Raw genomic sequence first — 22,784 nt, forward strand, 5'->3', positions numbered from 1 at the left:
ATATAGTAGAGGATATTGCCCATTGTGGGGTGCGGTATAGTGGCCAAAGTCTAGATCACATGTGTCAAACTCAACGCCCGGGGCCAAATGCGGCCCGCCACGTCATTTTATGTGGCCCGCAAGAAGATAAATTAAAAGGCATGACTGTCATTTTTAAATAAGTCTATACTGCTTTAATGTTTGCACTGACAATAAACTAATGAGATTTTCCCCGCAAGTGGAACTGAGATATATTTGCAAATAATCATCACAAAATGTTCATGAAGAGGAAAATTGTTGGCATGGAAGGAAGTTGGGAGGAAGAAAGGTGAAGGTGAATACAAGTTTGTGCTTTGAGGAGAAAAACCTGTATCTTTTTTGTGTTATGAGGCGCGGTCGGTACAATCTACATCGACATTTTGACACCAAAGACGGAGCTAAGTATGCAAAAGTTAGTCTGCAAGAAAAACAACAAATTGTTCAATAATTAAAAGGCTGTAAAAGGCTGTATTTGAAGCAGAGCTGAAGGTCTGTGAGCAGGTGTGTCCCGACCACATACACACTTTTAAAAATGTCAGTTTATCTCAGAAACCGTTATGTAACAAGTGAAAAAGTAATTACATTTATTTTACATGACATTCAGTTACATTTAGTGATATTTACACTGCCGCAGTTACATCTGGCCCTTGATGGCGGCCATTTTGCTCATGTGGCCCTCGGTGAAAATGAGTTTGACACCCCTGGTCTAGATACATGTTGAGTATTACCACTAAACAACTAACTGTATCCACTTTCCACTGATCCACATGGGCCATCTTAATGTCACTTATTTGGTAAATTTGGTAAATTTACTGTAAATGCTGGCTGCAGTAACTATCTCTTTACAGGTAATGCGTGTATTTGGCACAAGCTACAGTCTCAGTTGCATTCAGTATCGCTTGGACCACATGAACTTTAGCACAGAATAAAGAGGAAAGGTCTATATGACAGGTGTGTGTGGTGCCTCAGCGTACTTGAGAATGCCACTGTTTCCTGTGTAGGCATCGATCACATTGGGACTTGAAGGCAGCATGGTGATGATGCGGTCTGCTTTGTCTGCAACGTCAGCTGGTGTGTCCACAACCTGCAGAAGACAACATGTCTTTAATTAGCACACCATCGGCACTTATGCTGGGCCTTAACAAAACTAATAACATGCATGTAAGCATATGAGAGCAGTTGACAGTTGACAACAGTGATTGTTAATGTTATGTCTGTGTCAGTCCAGCAGTCTCCCGGACCCTTTGGAGCTGTAAGGCAAAGTTCTAAATCCAAGTTCATGAGTTCAAGTAAGCTTTAATCATTTCAAATATAAAAAACTAACTCTTATAATATTATAAATATTTTATTTGGCACACACACGCACAGCATTGTGAGTGTGATAGTAGGGAAGCCCAGTCTGTTTTTTTCTTTTGTTACAGGTTGAAATTGTGCAGCTACACTGTATTAAGGCAGTAAGTAAAACTCCCTGAAGAAGCATTAGAGTTTGTTATAGTTTGACAGTCACTATGACTGCATGTAAACCCGAGAACTACAATTGAGGTGTGGTAGTTTGAATCTCCTACATCTCAGTAACAACACTAGGAGGAGACTAGGAGAGACGTTTAACTGAACTCTGTATGATACAACAACAAACAGGCAGATATTAGACATGTGTTTCGTCATGCAGATCTATTACGCAAAATCAACTTTTCAGAGCATTTAACCATGCTATAGTTGTTTCCCTTTCTCATTTGTCCTCTCAAAAATGTTTTTGGAGTGATTTGTGCATATTTGAAAAATCTTTAATCGCCAATCTTAATTGGTGATTAAAAGATACTGCCTATCCTTGTTTTCACTGCCACCAGCATATGCCTGCTGCTCTGTACTTACTTCGTTGCTCAATTTTATTTTCTTAATTGTTGATACACATGGGATTTGTCAGCATTGCGTAATCATTTTGGTACAAATGAAAAAAAAGCAACTACTGTTGCTTAATTTTGTGTTTACTTGGGTTATCTTTGTTTAATATTTAAATTTGTTTGATGATCTGAAACAGTTAGGTGTGACACATATGCAAAAAAGTAAGAAATCGGGAAGGGAGCAAATACTTTTTCACAGCACTGTATTTGGTTCTTTGACCTGGTGTAGACTGGGATAAGAGTAGTTTGACAGGTTTTGGAGCAAAGACAATTTGAATTTGGTTGTAGGGGACTGTCAGTTGTCTGAGTGTGTAAATGTGGTGACTGATATGGACCTGTTCTGCTATTCTTGCTATCTTAGTGTAGTATAGAGCATTACCTGTGCACCTATGTCCTGCAGCTCTTTACAGGACTCGGGGAATACATCTGTGCAGATGACAGGATAACCGTTCTTCAGCAGGTTCTTGGCCATAGGAGAGCCCATGTTCCCCAGGCCAATGAAGCCCACTGGAGTTTTGGAGGCCATGGTCCGCGTACACACTGAACAAACCAATGAGAGACATCAGGACCTCACACTGGTGCAAAACACTAACACATTTCACCCAAAGCCCATCTAGGCTACCATTTACTACTATTATTCTTCGGCATTGTCAGAAATGTGTATGGTCTATCATAGGGCTGTCACACAACTAAAATTTCAAACTCGATTTCAATTCTAAGGAACAGGTTGAATATTGCCACAGATTTTGATACCACAAGTACACTACCAGTCAAATGTTTGGACACACTTTTTTCATTTGGTGGTCTTTTTATTTTCATGACTATTTACATTTTAGATTCTCTCTGATGGTATTAAAAATATGAATGAACACATGTAATGTACAAAAAAACTCAAAATAACTCCTTTTTTTCCCCTTCTTTTATCACTTTTTTGCAGTCTTGGCATTCCACTGATGAATCCTGACAAGACACAGTGGTGAAGCGAAAACCATTTCAGGAGACTTCATCAAGAAGAATGAAGCTCATTGAGAGAAGGTAAAGGGTTTGCAGAACTATCACCAAAGCAAGAGCTGCCTATTTTGAGTGATTTTAATAAAAAAAAAAAATAAAAAAAAAAAAAAAGGTTGAGTTATTTTTTCTTTGCTACATAATTTCACATATCTTGCATCATATATTTGACATCCATCCAAAATGTAGAAAGATGTAAACAAAGAAAAAAAAAAACATTGAATGAGAAGGTGTGTCCAAACATTTGACTGGTAGTGTAAGTAGGTCTATAATAAAATATTCTGTAACATATTCAAAAACATTCTCATTTTAGGCAATGGACTGCAATTGCCAACACTAAATAATAGTACTTTCATTATGTTACCATTTGGTACTAGTACTAGTTCTGATAAAGCTCAAGACCATTCTAAAAGTTTTTATTTTTTAAATCAGTACTCAAAGAAAGAATCTAGATTCAGTACCAGTTTTAATATGAATAAGTATCTGTTTTTCAATTTGACAACCCTTGTCTACCATAGAACTAAATAAGTAAATCATGTATAGTAATGCATGTACAATAATGTACAATACTGGTCAAGCCAAAGTGAAGCAGGCACAGAGATTCAAATGATTCTGGATTATGAATTATGTTTCAAATAGCAACAAGTACAATACATATTCAGCTATACTTATTTGTGATACTACTACAGTGTAAACACTGACAGCAGTTGTGGGAATGAACTTTGGGCTGTCCTGTGAAAACACTACATGTTTATGCTTACACAGCACATGTCAACTCACTCTGATATACTGATAGACTATAGGCCGCAGTGAAACACATAACAAACATGGAGAAAGTCATACTAAACTGTTCTGGATTTAAAGGTGTACTGTGTAACTTTTCTGGTGGTCACTATTGCTTTGTTTAGAATGTTATACAGAGGAGCATCAGAAAACACCTAGCGCATCTTTAATGCGCTTGAGTTCAATCTCAGAGATGTTTAGGTATAGATAAGTCGATATAGTAACTATCATAACAGGCGTATCGTTCAATAAATGATTACTGGGAAAATATGCTGGGGCTCAATATTTATCATGTGTACATTTTTTGGGCAAAAGTGAGCAGACTGGGTACTTTTGTTGTACTACAATAAGATTTGAGCTGTAGAAAGTTGAATAAATGACTTTTTATGGCTAATTATTAGTTCATTCTTTTATTTATTTGTTGCAGCTCATGTCTTTTGATCATACTGTTGATTTAAAAATGGTTTACTGGGATTATCTTGTATTATTGTTGTACTGTATCAGTGGCCTACAGTAGTTTCAATATTACCGTTTATTGCGATATCTCTCTGTAGCAATATGGTGTGCTTAAAAGATTATTATTGTGAAAGGCCTATGTATAGAAAAAAGTGATATGGCATTACCCAGTGATCTACAAAACTACACAATCTAAAGTACATTTGTCAATGTCACAGGTGCATTATAGTACATGCAAAAATAAGCATTCCCATTGTACCAAGAGACTAACTATTTAGGCTATCTAGGTTTTTCCTCTTGCATACAGTCAATACAATACAAATACATTTTTATGTAAGTACACATGTGTCAAATATCTTCTTATATAAGACAATGCACAACATGCATATTACAGGACATTTGACCCAAATTATGTATTTTGTCATTTCAAATGTCATTGCTCCTGTGGCTACAGGTCCAGAAGTGGGAGTGTGCAGATAACCATCTGCTGTACAGAATCTAAAAGTAAAGAACCCGGCCCTTGCACAAATGCAGTAGGAAGCATCAGAGCAGGCTATTCTCCTGCCGTGTGCAGTTCAATAAATTCGCAGGTGTTGGGACATCTGTAATTGATTACAGAATTGATTACAAGACTGTTCACCTAACTGAGCTAACAGGCTAGTGCTAACATGGCCTGCTCTGTGCAAGTACAACCATAAAAGCCGGCGAAAGAAGCTGATGTGAAACACGAGCAGATACGTTACCGAATGCAGAGTCCACATGTTTATTCCAGCTGAATAAAACAGTGCGTGACCCCCGAAATAACGCGGCCATGCTTGTTTCCCCTTGACCTCGGCGTGTGGTGACAGCTCAGCTGTCAGAAAGCCCAACAGCGCAAGTGCCCTGCCAATCAGAGCGCAGCATTTTCTCTACCTGTCCAATAGCAACGAGGCAAAGGCGGGACTTCCGGCTCAATGCACAACAAACCTTCCATTGTAAAAGTTTGTGTGTAAAAAGAAGTACAATTTGATATTATAACATATTTACGTTTCATCTTTGTCTTTGGTGTTTTCTTTTGGAGTTTCACAACGGATTTACCACTAAAAACTGGTCACTTCTGTTTCTGTTTTATTTACACATTAGTGTAGAGCTAATAAATACTGAAGTACATGGCATATGCATATAATCATTCTTCACTGTTATTTAATGTATACATCTAGAACACTTGTTGGATCTATTTATGTCTATGTCAAGAGGTAATTATATTGTATTGGCATTAGCAGCTCTGCATGAGCCTACATGGTATGAACAGGCCTACAGATTCAGGCCAATATGACACGTACAAACCTACAGGATAGAAACAGCCCTACACGGCATAAACAGGATTACAGAATCGGACCTACAGAGCTGTCCCCTTTAAGAAGACGCTCACGTGAGTCGCATCCGAGCGCTTCTCAGCATCACCCCGGAAGTGCCGCATCCCTCAGCAGCTCAGCAGCAGCAGACGCGTCATCGCCACAACAACAAGAGGACCATCATCAGAGAGCTATCAGAGGAGCAGCGGGACCAGAGCAGGGCACAGAACGCAGCCCGCACTCCCAAATCCTTAGTGCCCGGGCACACTCTGTATGACATGGGTACGGACTGTCTCTATTACGCCCTGCTTTCTTACAGCTAGCCTATCCGCGGGGCTAATGTTGTGCTAGCTCATGACAGGACAGGACATGGACAGGACATGGCCTGTTCGGTTAATGATCGCAGCTGAGCAGTCATTAATCAGATGATCATGTGAGAAACGAAGCTGAGTATCACTGGCATCTTGCCACGCGGTTATTGGAATGCACGTTTAGCAATAGGTAACGTGACGTGTGTTAGCTGGCTTGTTATGGATGCTTTTTGTCAGCATTTGAATAATTTATTTTTATAATGTTACACGTATTTATGGGCTATATGGGATTTATACTTGTACAACAATTACTAGGATTACCTCGCAGTCAGTATATATACTAATGCTTTATATCAGCTGCATAGAAGGCGCCCTGGCACCACCCTGAGAATTGCAAATGGCATGGAGAGGGCACAAGTATCAAGTCCACATATTAAAAAGAATAAGACCATGTAAGTAACATGGTGTAGAAATCAGTGCTGTCATATGTTCTTTTTAATATACTCCATATATTTTAAATGCCGTCTTATATCATCCAGCAGCAGCATCAAACTCCTTAGTCACACCCAGTGGCTCATGTGAGCTACTTGTAGACTGACTGAAATGGGAAATAAGAACACAATCTCCCCAGGAAAAAGTTAAAATTATTTTTTATCTAGTCTCTAGTAGCCTTGGTTATGTAGTGGTTTTGTTAAGTTTATATTTTGAGTTAGTTGACTAATTAATAAAAGATTTACTGTATGGTTAAAATATTGTTATGACATCATAGAGTGTCACGTGTTATTCTCTAATAACAATAATGTAATAGTCGTTGTGGTGGTAGGATTTACCACAAATATTTCTTGTTGTAAGGGAGAATATTGTTACAATGTAGCAAATTCAAGGGCTTTGTCAAAAATATAGCTGGTTGTGTTTCCCAGAGATTTTGTTAAGGCTATGGTGGTACAAATGATGATTTATTTGAATAATTTCATGGCATTCAATTTATGAGTATAAATTTGACTTACTGCATATATTTAACTTTTAAGCAGTCATTTTTGACCAGTGTAGTCTTATTTATAGGTTTATAATAATCCAATTATCAACAAAGTCAGTTTTTTTTGTGCCTATATAGCCCAGTTTATTTTAGACTATGGGGGGCCACCAGTCTCCTGTATTAATAATAAACGCTGATATGGTCAGGTTCAACTTTTATTTATATTACTTTTAGATATGCCTAATGAAAATTGTGATTAATAGGGAAAACTGGCCCTTGCTCACATTTTAGGTGGTGCTCTACTTTGGTGCACTATATAACTTTTCTGATGGAGGATCTGCCAACTTCTTCTTCCAGGAGAGGTTACTGCTTTGCCTGCAATAAAAAATAGGATATTATTCACACAATATGGGTTAAAATGTATCTACACTACCTGGCTTTGGACCGCCTTTAGCTTTGGTTATGGCACTCATTGGCTGTGGCATTGTTTCGATGAGCTTCTTCAATGTCACTCTGTCATAATGAATCCTGGCATTGTCATCTTGGAATATGCCCATACCATCAGGGAAGAAAAAAATCCATTGATGGAATAACCTGGTCATTCAGTATATTCAGTTGTCAGCTGACATCATTCTTTGAGCACAGACTGTTGCTGAACCTAGACCAACTAGAGGAGACTCGTACCTATTTGCTTAGTTACATTCAGGTGGCGACTTTTTTTTTTTTTGGCCAGGCCAGGGAGACAAGCAGGTGACGCCACTGGCCATTCATTTTTTTAGCAGTAAAAATACTTGTAATTGAATAAATGCAACAATCATCAGTTTCCCCAGGTCAATACCTCTGGTCAGCAACCAGAGGTAAACATGTTCAAATCAAATAGCTTATACTGATAACAATTGTAACTGATAATAACTGCAGCCAATCATTAATCAATGCTAGTGCAGCCTCTGCAGCTCAGTAAGTGGATTCTGGAGGTTCTGAGCTTTCATGTGAAGCATGACCTGTCCATGTACAGAGAATGAGGAAACGCTTGTATGTGTCCTCTATATATAAGTTAAGGCACTGACAACTCAGGTTCAGTTGTGACTGTAGTTCCTTTTTTTAAAACCGTAAAAGTGCACATTCTACATACAGTTCCTTTAATGCCATACTGTAGAATATTCCAGGCAAACTTTTCCATGAGAGAAGCAGGTGGCAAACCCTCCACCTGAAACGTTATATGATGCTTAATTATTTATGACATTTTCGCTTTCTAGAATCTAAAAAACACAATTTACTCTGAATACAATTTACAAATTGACATATTCATCTTCAAATGCTGCACTAAATGTGTACTTACTTGTCCTGGCCTGTTCACCTCCAGAGCCCTGAGGAGACCTGCTCGAGACCATGTCCTCGTTCCAGGTGGTGGACTCCTCGCCGGGCAGCAGCGTCAGCATCATGGAAACCTCCAACTTTGCCCACGTCATCTTCCAGAACGTGGGCAAGAGCTTCCTGCCCCAAGCCCCCCTGGAGTGCCACTACACCCTGACGCCCTACATCGCCCCCCACCCCAAAGACTGGGTGGGCATCTTCAAGGTACCCATTACAGGCTAATTACAGGGCACGCCACGGAACATCTGAGCCAATTCAATAACCGATATTTATGGTGAAATTATTGTAATTATTGCGGAGTGTTTTGACATGGATTACGTGTTTTATGAATTGGGCTTAGTGTTTGAGAGAGGCTGCTAACACGTTCATAAGGATGCCGCTAATAGGTAGTCTTCCCGGTACATGTTTGAAAAGTTTACCACAAGCTTTGGTGTGGTGGAGGGGGAGTGGGGGAGAGTAAACATGGTGGGCTGATTCTGGTAGGTCTCGCTGTGGGGCAAACATTTTGGTGCACTTTCTGGTGACCTACATGACAGTGGTTTTCAAAATGCGGTCCATGTCCTATGGGTCTGTGAAGGTACTGCAAGTAGACCTAACTATTACCATAGATCAGGGGTGTCCTAATTTTGGCCGGAGGGCCAAATGCAGCTCTCAGACCAATTTTTATTGTCCCTCAGGTCTTCTGTTGAGCTGGCCCAGTTGATCATAGTCAGTACTTTTTATGGCAAATTTGAGCAATCCTACCACTAGAATCTATATAGAACCTAAAATTAATATTTCAAGCCTTTTTAAAAGTATGATGTCAAAACTATGTTAAGTGAATTATCCACTATTGACCAATGGTCTGTGGCTGTTCATGTCACATATTTTATGGCCCTCAGTGAAAAGAGTTTGGGGACTCCCATAATAGAAAGTGACAGATGTGTAGACTAGTCAGTGATTTGTTTTTTTTTTTATTTGTTTACTCATCAAACAATTATTTTTATTGTACACTAAGACCTTTTAAATATTAAATAAAGGTAGAAGTCTCTAATCACCATCAGAAACCAAAAATCTGTTTGGAGGATTGGATGAATTTTCTGTTGCTGTCTTTAGCCTATGTAGAGTCGTTGGTGCTGTTGGTAAATTGTGTTCTTTAAGGAGATGTTGATTTCAAGGAAAGTATTAATTGTATTACATGTATGTTTGCATAGCTTAGCCCTGGTTTTAGTTTCAGTTGGCAAAGTAACCACAGATTGAAGGGAGGAGCAAACATGACGGACTGGTTACAGCAGGTCTCCGTTAAACACATAATTACTACAACACCTATCAATCACAATAGTCAAACAGTATCAGGACAGAAATGAAAGCTAGTCATCACTTCCTTTACTTATCCCCTTTCCCTGATTTTTAATAATGCAGTTTTATGCACTATGCCTTGCACTTGTATTAGACATCCTTGGTCAAATCTATAGTAATTTAGAATAATAATAATAATGTATGATATAGTACCATTGTTGATATTTGTCCAGGGTATCAAGATTACCGGAGGGCACTTTATCAAGAGCACTATAACACTACATTGCAGTGTTTTATCATTTAGGCCTAGTTTCTTTGAGGGACCGGGACCACTAGGCCTGTCACTGTAATACTTTAATACATTCACCTCTCCATATGATTCCTACAGGACATATAACCCTGGCCTTTTTCCCCATCTCCCCTCTCTCCTCCCCACATCCCTTTTTTATCAACGCCGTCAAATCTCACACATAATTAAGAGGAAACCCAAAGCCTTGTAAAAGTCCAAAGACAAACAGTCGAATGTTGTTAAGCCTGTGACTTCAAAACAGGCACTGTCATTAAAAAGGAATCAGGAGCAGGCTTTATTTGGAAAAAGTTGATTGGAAAATGTAATTGTTGTAATGCGGCCGATCGGCTTTGATGGTTAGGAGATGGCCCCAGGCAGGAAGCACCCGGGCCAGGATCTGAGGCTGAGTGACGCGTGTGTGGCGTGTCTGTGGTAGTACCCGGAACAAGTGTCTTATCACTGTACAGGTTTTATAGTGTAGTGTCTGATGTTTTACTGGATGTCTTAGTGGATGTCTTCAAAAATAATACTTTTTATGTAGATGTAGAATAAGCTGAAATCATAGTTTGTTTATTTATTTTTTTGTTTTTGGGGCGCTAGTGGCACAGGCAGTATGTGTTTGCCCTCCAACCACTGGGTAGCACAGAGACTTAAATGTAATCTGAACTATGTACAGATGCAACTATAGTCATATGATTTATGATACAGGAAGAAAAAGTTAACATTTTTAATTGCCCTAACTGTTTTTATTTTTTTTGCCAGTCATAGTGCAATTTTATTAAATGTTATGTTATTTAGAAAGGAATTTGTTGTTCTTCTAAGGCCTGAAAGTTATGAATATTGTGAGCATCTTCTTTAATACAGTCTTCAAGACTTTTTTTTCAGCTGTGGTGTGAGAAGCTAAAGTGAAACTGGAAAACAAACAGAAATGAAATGTAGATTAACTTTTCAGTAATATATATATATATATATAAAAAAAAAAAAAAAACGCATCAGAAAATAGCTAGCACCACAAACTGCTACTTTAACAAGTTACATTACATTTTTGCAATCTTTTCATAAGATAATTAGTAGGGATGCACGATAATATTGATCACCAGTAATTACTGGCTGATAATGGCAATTATGACGTCACATCGATAATTCCGGTAAGAACATTTTTCACGGATAATTTAATCCAATAATTAGAAGCCCAGAATTCATTGATTCAGCCGCTTTTCCTCCAAGGTTTTCTCCCTCCGAACGCTCACTCTTTGTGTGTGCTCCAGTCGCGCACACACAAAGCAGCCGCACACACACAGAGCAGCCATTGTTAACTTTCAGGAAGCATCTCTAGATGAGCACACTACAGTGGGTGAGGTCTGTGAAACCCAAAACTTTTGGCATTTTGCAATTTTATTTGTTAACTGGTAACGAGACAAGGAAGACTCTATATCTCCTTAGAGTTTTAAGAAGTAGATGAAGAGGTTCATGAAGACAGTTCTACCAAACACAGCTGGTGAAAGTGACAGAGATGCCACAAATGACACACCAACCACACTCTCTTGAAGATATCATGGAACGCATAGGAGTACGAACAGTCCTAGCTCCTCCAAGTCACACACAAGCACATCATTCATTAACCAAAATATGCACTGGATAACATTGCTGCAGCAGTAGGACCAACTCTCAGGAAAATGTTCCCAAATATGCAGGAACTGTAAAAAATGTAAATGGATGTAAAACCAACATAAAAGATCTTAAAGGTAATTACTGTCTCTCCATCTTGTCCAGATGACAACCAAAGTCTGAGATTTATACATTAGTACGTAAGGGGTTGGATGACATGAAAAATTTTATGGTTTGTGACAGGGTCGGATGTCCATCCATCCATCCATTTTCTTCCGCTTATCCAGGGCCAGGTCACGGGGGCAGCAGTCTAAGCACGGACTCCCAGACTTATCTCACCAGACATGTCCTCCAGCACCTCTGGTGGAACCCTGAGGCGTCCCCAGGCTAGCTGAGAGACATAGTCCCTTCAGCATGTCGTGGGTCTTCCCTGAGGCCTCCTCCCGGTGGGATATGCTCGGAACATCTCCCTAGGGAGGCGCCCAAGGGGCATCCTGAATGATGCCCGAGCCACCTCATCTGGCTTCTTTCAACATGGAGGAGCAGTGGCTCTACCCCAAGCTCATCCTTTGTGACTGAGCTCCTCACCCTATCTCTGCGGAGGAAACTAATTTCGATGAAACCTCAAGAACCCGATGGAGAGTATAGCGCTTGTCCAGTGTTACGTGACCGGGATGAAAATCCGTTCTGGTCCTCCTGAACCTGAGGTTCAACTATCAGTTGGATTCTCCTCTCCAATACCCTAGGATAGACCTTACCAGGCAGGCTGATGAGTGTGATTGCCCTGTAATTGGAGGACACCCTCCGACCTACCTCCTTAAACAATGAACTACGACCCCGGTCTGCCAGTCCAGCGGTACCGTCCCCGGCCACAACGCGATGTTGCAGAGACGTGTCAGCCAAGACAACCCCACAACATCCAGAGACTTAAGGTACTTGGGATGGATCTCGTCCAGCCCCAGAACCTTGCCACCGAGGAGCTTGCCAACCACCTCAGTGACTTCAGCCAAGGTAATGGATGAGTCTCTGGGTCCCCAGTCTCTGCTTCCTCCTCAGAAGACATGGATTTGAGGAGATCCTCAAAGTATTCCGCCCACTGTCCGACAACATCCCCAGTTGAGGTCAGCTGCTCTCTGTCCACACTGTAAACAGTGTTGGTGAAGCACCGCTTCCCACTACTGAGGCATCAGGTGGTTTGCCAGAATCGGAGGCCATCCTATAGTCCTCCTCCATGGCCTCCCCGAACTCCTCCCAACCCCAAGTTTTTGCCTCTGCGACCACACAAGCTGTGGCACGCTTGGCCCGCCGGTACTCGTCAGCGGCCTCAGGAGTCCCACAAGTGAGCAAAGCCTGATAGGACTCCTTCAGCCTGATGGCATATTTTACTTTCGGTGTCCACAACCGGATTTGGGGGTTGCCGCCACGACAAGCACCACAGACCTTATGACCAAAGCTACGAGCAGCCACATCGACAATAGAGGCTGAGAACATGGCCCACTCCATGTCCTCAACATGGTGTTTGTTTTGGACAAACTGTGGCTTGCACAGAAGTCCAATAATAGACTCCCCCCCCCCTCCTCCAGGTGTCACTGTCATTGCCCATGTGGGTGTTGAAGTCCCCGGTTGGTGCCTGTCTAGTACCCCTCCCAACAATTTAAGCATTGGGTTTTTGTTACACTGTTCTGCCATTCAGTTAAGAGTTGTTCGTCAAGGTTATCTTGTTTATATGCAAGTAATGTGTTTCACTATTGAATATTTTTGATCACACTGACTTTTAATACTTCTGATTTCTACAAAGCTTTTGTTCATTATATTGTATTTATTGCATTAACTTGAATATTCTAAAAATGTTGTTGTTGTTGTGTCAATAAATATCATTTTATTGATTTTGAAGAAACTAAAATTGTTGACTTCCCTACAGGTTCTTATTCTTATCCCTTACTGTTGCACTTGAACCTGCAGTGGTTGCCCTCTTGTTTTGTGTGTTTTAACTCTTGTCTACTACATTACATAGTGACACATATGGCAGGTTTCCATTAGTAGCTGAATATGTATGTAAGCACGTAAAGCTCATTGGCTTTTTAAGATGGTTTTCTGCTATAGAATAGCAACAAATATCAAACACAGTTTTGTCACAAATGTATGGGTAGCTGTACCCGCTGTAACCATTCCTCTTGGCAAGCTTGGATGTTTTGATGGGAACTCTCACACACCTAACAGTTGAGGTACGGTGTATATCATCACTGAATGTTGTCCTGGAGCTGCTGCATTTCTAGATGGTCGAATTCTGTGGGTATTCCATTGGTGGACTATATATCTATATCTGCAGCTCCTTCTCCAAGATGGGGAAGAGGGACTATTTAGTTAATGATAGCCAAGTGATATAAAATATAAGCTAAATTGTATGGACAAAAGTGGGTATTCAAAAACTACTCAATTACATAACAAATAAAGGTTAAACACTAAATATAGTAGTATATGTTGTCATACTAAAGAAGGCCCACTGCCATTGGATTTAGTATACACAAATGACCCATTTCTCAGTAGGCTCATGCACTACACTAGGATATGTCTTACCTCGATCACTTCAAGACATGTGAATTGTTCTAGACTCTTGTCCAGAAAGTCACCAGAGAAGTAGCTGGTCTCTGTGTGTGCTGCTTCCTTAGAAATCCCCACCACTGTTCTACCCTGGTTGTGATTACTTGAGCTTGTCAGGTAACTTCCTTTTGAAAAATCATTTCATTTCTGAGTAAGACTTGCATTTGTCCCACGTAACAGTCTTCCAGATCGGGCCGTATTCAAGTAGCAGTTCCATTGGATGATGGCACCTCATTGATGTAGTGATCCAAAGGTAAGCGGTGGATGCTATTAGTGGAGTATGTGTGTAGCCATATCACCACAAACATACACTGCACCATTTATGGAGATCCCATATGGTGTAAGTTTATCATAGGAATATATGTGTAAAGGTAAAATGTGCCAGAGCTTTGAAGATGTTGAAAGACTAATAATGAGATTACTCAACATGTGTGAATGTTACGAAACACAACTCTGAGCATGTTGTTTCGTCAAAAACATTCCAACACGAATAAAAGCTGACATGAGACATTTTGAATGATATAGGACCTTTAAGTACTTATATCCAAGATTCATATCATTATTACAGCACCTGCTCTATAAACAGTTAAAACCATTTAAACACATACAATGAAATAGCAAGAAATCTTTTCGTAGCCCTTAATAAAATCACCGCCATTACATGAAACTTGACATTTTCCTTGTTAAACCATCAGCTATAATTTATTAGCCTGTTATTTGTTTTAGCTGCGACTATCATAATAATTTACTTGAGTGTGGGGATAAACTACCACACAAACCCTCCACAATCCCAAATAATGGCTCCAACTGTGCTACCGACGCGTGATTGGTCGAAAATGACTCGCCGTAACCTGACATTACCTGGCTCTTCAAACTGGCTGCGCTAACTGCCCCGAGGCTAACTGTCAAATATGAGATGAGTCAGGAGGACAGGAATCCAGTCCCCTCTTTCTCTCTGTTGGCTTGTGCAGGTGTTTAACTGTGTACAAGCTGCTCCTTCAGTCACACGGGAGGCTACAGCGGGACATAGACGCTCCCTAGTGGACAACATGCAGAGAGACTTTGAACAAGGAATAATATTAAGCATGAAAGAGAAAAGAGTTGTTAATGGGGCCGTACACATAGGCCTGTCACGATAATTACTATATCAACTTATGAAAGCTGGAACAAGAGCTTTTTGGGGTCAATATTTATCGTGTGCACAGTTTTTTTGCAGTACTGAATTTTTGGTTACTTGTATTTTTGGTTATTTTTTGGCGGCTTTATGATAAGATTTGAGCTGTAAAAGGTTGAATTAAGAACTTCTATGACAGGTTACAGATGCAAAATAAGTACTAAAGTGTTTCCTTCTTCTGTTTATTTATTTCAGTTGATGGCTTTTTAACAGTATTGTAGATGTAGACTAGTTTTTGTGGCATAAATCTGCTGTTGGGTTATCTTTTCAGTGGCATAAATTTGTTTCAATATTATCATTTGTCATCTATATTTTCTTCAGCAATATAGTGCACTTTAAAATGTGTTATCTTGACAGGCCTACATACATAGAGATTCTAGCTTGGGCGGAATAATTTGGGGAAAAATATCTAATTGTGATTTTTCTGACTTGCATTGTGTAGATTTCTTATTGACTGATTTATGAATAGGATTCTGTTCAAACGTGTCCAGTAGAATTGACAAAAAGAAATAATGAACTGAGAAATTATAGATTATTTGTACAGATCTAAACTATAGGGTGAGCATTTTTTTTAATGCAGAATAAGACAGGATATTTTGTTGAAATTAAATTAAGGTATTTCAAAAATTGCAGCCTTTGTGATTTGCTTTGTGATTGCGTCCTTTCAAATTTTGATTTAATTGTGATTAATCTTGCACACCTAATTATAGCCATTATAATCATACCCAATTTGGTTATGATCTAGTCCAGGTCAAGACATGTTCTGGTCGTTGCATCATATCACCAAAGCAAATTTTTTGTTTGTGAATTTTGTTCACTTACAATGGCAATAAACCTAGTCCAACCTCTGACCTGGTTTAGACTTGATAATACTTAATTTACTTCTTTACTACTAGATTAGCTGTAGTTCTGTTTTTTCATTATTAGCTCCTTGTATTACCTGGTTCAATACTTGGTTTAGTCCTTAATTTGTCCTGGTTCAGGCCTGGTCTAGACTTGGTTTAGTCCTAGTGTGTCCCTCACAGACCTGCTTCTAGTTAAGTCCTGATTTATTTGACTTGATGATAATTTAATATTTGATTTAATAATGGAAAGTGGTTTAGTCCTGATTTTAACATGATTTAACACAAGTTTAAACCTAGTTTAATGCCTGGATCAGTCCTAATTTAGTCCGGGTTTAGACCTGGTGTAGTCCTAGTTAAGGCCTGGTCTAGGCTTGATGTTTGATTTAGTAATACTTATGTTGTGGTTTAATTCAAATTTTGTTGTTTAATGCTTGTAGTACAGAGTTGGTAATTTCAGACTTGGTCTAGACTAGATTTAGACCTAGTGTTGTCCTTTGGGTCTGGTTTAGTCCTGGTTTAGTCTTGGTTTAGTCATGATTTAGTCTGGGTTTAATCCTGGTTTAATCCTGGTTTAGTCATGGTTCAAACCAGGTTAACCCTTTGTTTTATTTTCACAGTATACTTACTTGCCCGTTCAGACCTCTACAATATATTTGGCAGTTCTAATCAGCAGGATATACTTTAGATTTATGGATGTATCTAGAGTTAGTGTTAGAAAGCCCCTGTGCGCTGCGGCTCTAGGTTGTGGCATGCCTCAGATGGCGGCTGGGAGAAAACCCGTTGACGCAGCGTATAATTAGAGTGTCATCGCGCCGCTCACTCACACCTCAGTCCCATGATTGATATACACTGCTCCTGTCATTATTTTATAACATCTCCGCGCCGCTGGAATGCTCCGCCACTCTGAAACGCACGTCACTCAAACTTCGACTCTGCAATTAGACAAATAATTTATGTGCACGGCTTTCTCCACATGCTGCAGCCCAGCATGCCGCGATACCAAAGGAGGCGGAAAGAATGTCCCTGGCCCTGTTTTCGTTGGGTCATGCAAAGATAGAGTAGCCAAAACTTGTACTTCCGCATTAGTAATATGATTTTGAAGTAACGTTACTCTTACTTTAGTATGATGTAGTGGTCCAAGAAATTGCTTAAGTAAGAGTAAAAAAGTATTTGGGAATGTAATGAATGTAATTGAATGGATAAAACATTAAATAAAGCACAACATCTGGTATTTTCAAAGGATAGCCATAAAAATGAGAAAAAGTGAATCATCTAAAGAAGTTGTGTGAAAAACTCAAAGAAGAAACACAAATGTTCAAATCATTTAATATTTTCAACATCTTTCTATCATCTATCATCAACAGCTTTTGTCTCTTGTAAGACCTACTCACAGTGGAAAGAGTAAATAGACCTCATACTCAAGTAAGAGTAGTGTTACTTCAATTAAAGTGTTACACAAGAAGGAGTAATAGCATGCTACTAGAAAGTACTCTGAAAAGTACAATGTATTTACAAAGTTACTCAAGTAAATGTAAGTAGTACTGCCCCACCGCTAGTCTTGTTCAATAGAATACTGAAAAAGTGGTGTTGTTGTTTTGTGTTGAAAATACCAAGAGCGCAGAATGAGCCTGGGTGATTTACGGTCATGATCCGAAATTATTTCTGGCTTACATAATTTTACTAAACAAATGTGTAATTGGCACTGATTGGCAACAGCTACTGTTTGCATTGGCTTGAATATGGGTCACGATTGTACGTATTATTCTTTAATACATCATAAAATAGTAACTGTATTGCAAGTAACTTCATTGATATTTTAAGTACTAGCCTCCAGATTGTTTGCCAGTGAATCATGACTGAATCTTTCCAATCTCATATTAAAGCCACAGTATGTAACTTTAAGACAAAAAATAGGTTCAACTAAAACCATGTTTGTTTGTTGTTGTTTTTTTTAGTTTTTTAGTTTTTTTAGCATTTCAACTTGAAATGCTAAATATGCAAATTAGGTTAATTTGCAGCTTTTTCGTCAAAAACATGTTCTGGCTTCAGTTGCCACTGAAATTTTAAAGTACTTTGTAACATCACGTAACACTGTTCTGATTACAGCCAGGTGTTTCTGATTACAAACACCTGGCTGCAGGGGCGGTGTTTGAAGTGTGGATATCTGTTAAACCAATCACATTGTTCGTCATATGTCCAGATCCCGCCCCTCCTCTCTGCTCGCACTCTTCAGTCCTCCAGACACTGCCCATTTTAGCAGCTCTATTTGAAATGTGGTTGTGGGCAGAGTTTAAGTATTTAGTCCCACTTTAAGTAAACATTTGCCATTTCAACTTAAATAATTTCACTGAATAGACTTAAAGCAGTTCTGCTGTGTTAATGCTACAATGGCTATTGTTAAATGCTTCAGAGTTACATTTGTCAATAATTCTGTTTCCTTAAACTTATATTTTATTGCAATTAGCATATGTTCTAGACCCAGTTCAGTTAATCTGACATGATGATACCTATTACCTTCCAACCCTTCTCTAATATTTTAATATGACAGAAAGACACATGAAGAAGCTGCCAACATAATACATCACTTGACAGTTGCTCGAGAGGTTTGGCCACATTTCCAGAACTGCACTGCTCCCAAACCATTGTCACATACAAACACACTGTGGTGTCTGGTTGGGCTGAACAATTTTGGAAAAATATCTAATTGCAATTTTTCTTCTGCTCAAAGAAATATGAACTGATAAACTAATGTTAGAATCCCATTTTCTCATGTGCAATCTTGCAAGATTCTATTGTAATTTACCCGAATATCTGGTGCATTTAGGGCATATGATTGTCTGTTTATACATTGTGCCTTATAGATTCCACCCACAAGGAAAACACAATATCAGAATATTCACGGTGGGCACAGGATGCTGACATGACAAAAATGATTTTCAAAAATTATGTTGTGGTAGCATCAGAATACATTTTCTCAATTTCAGCACTAAAGATGAGGCTCGATTTCTAAAACACTGTACCCCATATAATTTTCAACACAAAACTGCCTGTGAGTTTAAACTAGTTTTCTTTTTGACAACCCATTTAATGTCATGTTTATGACATTCAAAACAGTAATTTAAAGATACAAAATGTTACTTTCAGGAGGTGGTGGTACGTCACCTGCATGATTCCATAGAAATGGATAGTTAAAACCATATGTTGGCTATAATCTTCCACAGTGTGGTATAAACCTATCTCCATCGAAAATGTTGGAAACAAGAAGCAGGAGGCCCTCCTCCAGACCAAGTAACAGTCAGGTTTGGTTTATTCAATATTACCATGTAGTTTGATACTTTTCAGACCTTGGTTCAGCCATATACTATAATAATAGTGTGAGTAACATGTCCCGTCAGTGCTGTCAGGGCTGTGTGTGTTCAGAATGTTGTGAATGTGGAGGTGTGCTGCTGCAGTTCTCACTTATGTAACTCAGGATCACATCTGTGTGAGTCTGACAGATTTATGACCCCTGCTTTTGCAAATGTCTGAACACCTCTCCCTTTAACGGCTGTCGCCTCACAACAAATTACATTACAGCCCACATGAAAAAAATTCGCATTTTACTTAAAACTGTAAAGGAACTGTATATAGCTTGCACTCTTACTGTTTAAAAATATTATTTCGGTGTCACCTGGGTTGCCAGTGGCTTGACCTGCAGATAGAGTATACACAATTTTCTCAGGCCATGCCTCATGTGAAAGCTCCGAACCTCCACCATTCACTCACTGAGCTCCAGAAGCTGCACTAGCACAGATTAATGATTGGATGCAGGTGCTGGGGTTTAGGTAGAGAGGATTCAGATCAGAGAGTCATTTTAGGTTTAAACCTACTGGATTTCAGCATTGCACTGACAACCCGAATGAGAGACTCGTGTGAGGCTCATTCTGCTTTCTGATTGGATAATCATCTTGAGAATCAAAATGTCAAATTGTACATAAGTACATGGGACATCATGTCCAATGTTTGTTTTGTTTTTTGTTTTTTTGTAGCAATTAAGAAATGATGAGCATTAGAATTTTGATTTAAAAAGTCAGTGATCAACTTATTTATGGTATGGTATTTTTAATGGAGAGGCCTACAACCAATTCTCTCTTAGTAAAACTATTTGGTTTTGAGCAGAGTTCAGAATTTGGCGGAACAACAATCTGACTATTTTTTGTATAAAATTGTAATGATTAAAAGTTTGTCTTGTTTAAGTTCAGGAAATTATAATTGGAATCTTTTTTCATATATATATATATATATATATATATGTTTTGAGGCCTGTGCACATGTGTGCCCGCCCAGCTAGTTCCCACCTCTTTTGGACACCCTGAGTGGGGCCAGGAGAGGCAGGAGGAGACAGGAACAGGAGGTGTGGAAGAGTGCTTTCCTGGTATAGATACAAGTATACTGTTTAGTCTGACTAATTAGTTTTATAATGACACACTGAACTACACCAATGACCAGCCGTGTTATAGCCCCCCTAATTAGCCAATCACTGAAGTTGTATTTTTAAAAAAAATTAAATATCTTGTGTCTTAAAAGTATCTTATTATGTATGAAAGATTCACCACCAACATGTTCTGAAATACATAAACATTGTAGTTGGTTGGATAAGCTCAAAATGTGGTACATCTTTAGTTTAGCATTATTGAGGAATCTTATAATTTTGGATGTGCAATTATTTACGTTAATCAAATTGTACAGCCAGTCCTCTGTTAGTTTGAAAGAATGTTGTCAAAGTGGAGGTTCATTCACACTTGCTTTATTAATCCATTAATTAAAAATATTGCCCAGATATGCATATTTTGCTCAGATTGTTGAGTCACAGGTAAAAATGTTAACTTCCCCTGCGCAGTTATTAAGTTCATAAACTATCACCGGACACATCCTGTGGTCAAACCGTTTTCACAACAAACGCATAACTTCTTATGGCCAAAGTGTGTAATTTCTCATAGTTCATTCTCATGGCTGACAGCAGAGGAAGCTCTAATGCCTAAATGTCTCACTGGAAACAGAGGTGTAGTTTATAAAGTATGTTTTTCAAATGCAGACATTGTCCCAATGTGACCAAAAGCATATTTAAGGGAATTAAAGCGACAATAATGCATAATATGTGTCTGTGTTGTCTAGCGTGCTAATCACAGAAAATGGTTATCTGCCAATCCAAACATGAATTTTTGTTTGTTAGAATAGCTAATTCACATAATGTGTTGTTAAGGGATTACAGTAATACAGGCTGATCATGTTCATTGGAAGAGCCAAAATATCTCAAGTGACATTTATCAGACTTGAGATAACTGTTGTGACACAAACGTATCAAAGCCGGAAAGCAGAAGCTGCAACCAGAAAGGATCCAATTAGCAAACTGCAAAGGCTGCAATTTTTGAAGTATCCCCATTTCCTAGGATATTTTGTTGTTTGTGTATTTTGTTGTTTTCTGAAGTACTATTTTTTTAAATTCTGCATTAAAAACTGGTAGCCCTGTACTTTAGATCTGTACAAACATTTGAAATGTGTTTCAGGTATTAGTTTGTCAGTTCATATTTCAGTCTTTTTGTCAATTGTTCTGGACATGTTTAAAGTGGGATTAAACACCTAAACTCTGCCCACAACCACATTTCAAATAGAGCTGCTAAATTGGGCAGTGCCTGGAGGACAAATGTGGAGAGTGAGGGGAAAGGAGGGGCACGGTCTGAACATTTATGAAACAGTGTGATTGGTCTAACAGGTATTCACACTTCAAAAGCTGCCCCTGCAGCTAGGTGTTTGTAATCAGAAACATATGGCTATAATCAAGCCAGACTTGCGTGATGTCACAAACTACTTAAGGCCACTGAAGGCAGCACAAAAAAGGAGCAGCAGAAAGCAGCAAATCTGTAAATTGCTCAAGTCTCAAAGACTAGGAACAGTAGATTATGCTATTAAAACAGCATATACACAGTTTAGTGGGTTAAATGTTTAGTTCCATTTTGAAATGTGAACATTGGACTGAATCCTATTATTAAAACATAAATTGCAAGTTTCTGCTTTCTGTGTTTGCAGGTTGGATGGAGCACAGCACGGGACTACTACACCTTCCTGTGGAGCCCTATGCCTGAAAACTACGAGGCAGGGAGCACAGTGCACCGGACTGTGGTGTTCCAAGGTGCAAACCACTACACACACTCCGCACTCTGAAGTCACTCCTCCATTTTACAGCACATATAAACGCGCAGCACTTTGATTTTAATAAGGGAACACGACCGCAGAGAGAGGCCTGGGACCCTGCTCCTCTGTAACCGCCGTTTACTGAGCCTCTCATAGTCAGATATTACCCAGTGAAAATATGAGAGCCTGCTGCGGTGTGGCACAGTCAGTAAAACCGGTTAGCTAGCTGCCTGCGATGCTAGCTGCCCTGCTGCAAAACAGAGCACATTAGGGGTAGGAGTGTAGCCACAGGCGTTATGACAATGAAATGTTAATGCTTGGCACTGTTGACATGCAGATGTTGTTCAGAGTGTACTGTGTTAGGACATAAACAAAGAATGTGGTGACTGATGGTTTAGATCACCGCTAATAATACAAGACCTTGTAAAATTTGTTTTCTATTATCAACACTGATGATAAATAATTAACAATTTTTGGCTCATTTTGGATTAAGGTAGGAATGAGTAGCAGTACAATTCAATTTGACAAACAGTGCTATGACTCCAGTAATACAACTATAAGCTGTAGTTTATAACTTAGAATTTTATAAATTTGAATTTTTGAAGTTATATTTTTAGACAGTTCATGTATTTTTATTTCTCCTTTGCTAATATTATT

General features: G+C 39.0%; 2 protein-coding genes across 2 annotated transcripts in view; one reads left to right on the forward strand and one right to left on the reverse strand.

Annotated features, from left to right (window-relative positions):
* Positions 1-5,041, reverse strand: part of LOC117378653 (3-hydroxyisobutyrate dehydrogenase, mitochondrial-like) — a 44,239-nt gene extending 39,198 nt beyond the window's left edge. The window contains exons 1-3 of the mRNA XM_033975298.2: positions 4,910-5,041; positions 2,299-2,459; positions 993-1,102 (exon numbers count right to left, since the gene is read on the reverse strand). Coding sequence (XP_033831189.1) covers positions 993-1,102; positions 2,299-2,459; positions 4,910-4,979 — 341 coding nt within the window. The 5' untranslated portion in view covers positions 4,980-5,041. The remainder of the gene's footprint in view (positions 1-992; positions 1,103-2,298; positions 2,460-4,909) is intronic.
* Positions 5,042-5,612: 571 nt separating this feature from the next.
* LOC117379129 (tax1-binding protein 1 homolog A-like) overlaps positions 5,613-22,784 on the forward strand; it is a 38,985-nt gene continuing 21,813 nt past the window's right edge. The window contains exons 1-3 of the mRNA XM_055225504.1: positions 5,613-5,782; positions 8,151-8,365; positions 22,023-22,125. Of these exons, the coding sequence (XP_055081479.1) occupies positions 8,177-8,365; positions 22,023-22,125 (292 nt within the window). The 5' untranslated portion in view covers positions 5,613-5,782; positions 8,151-8,176. The remainder of the gene's footprint in view (positions 5,783-8,150; positions 8,366-22,022; positions 22,126-22,784) is intronic.

The sequence above is a fragment of the Periophthalmus magnuspinnatus genome, chromosome 11, assembly GCF_009829125.3.
Source record: "Periophthalmus magnuspinnatus isolate fPerMag1 chromosome 11, fPerMag1.2.pri, whole genome shotgun sequence".
Taxonomy (NCBI): domain Eukaryota; kingdom Metazoa; phylum Chordata; class Actinopteri; order Gobiiformes; family Gobiidae; genus Periophthalmus; species Periophthalmus magnuspinnatus.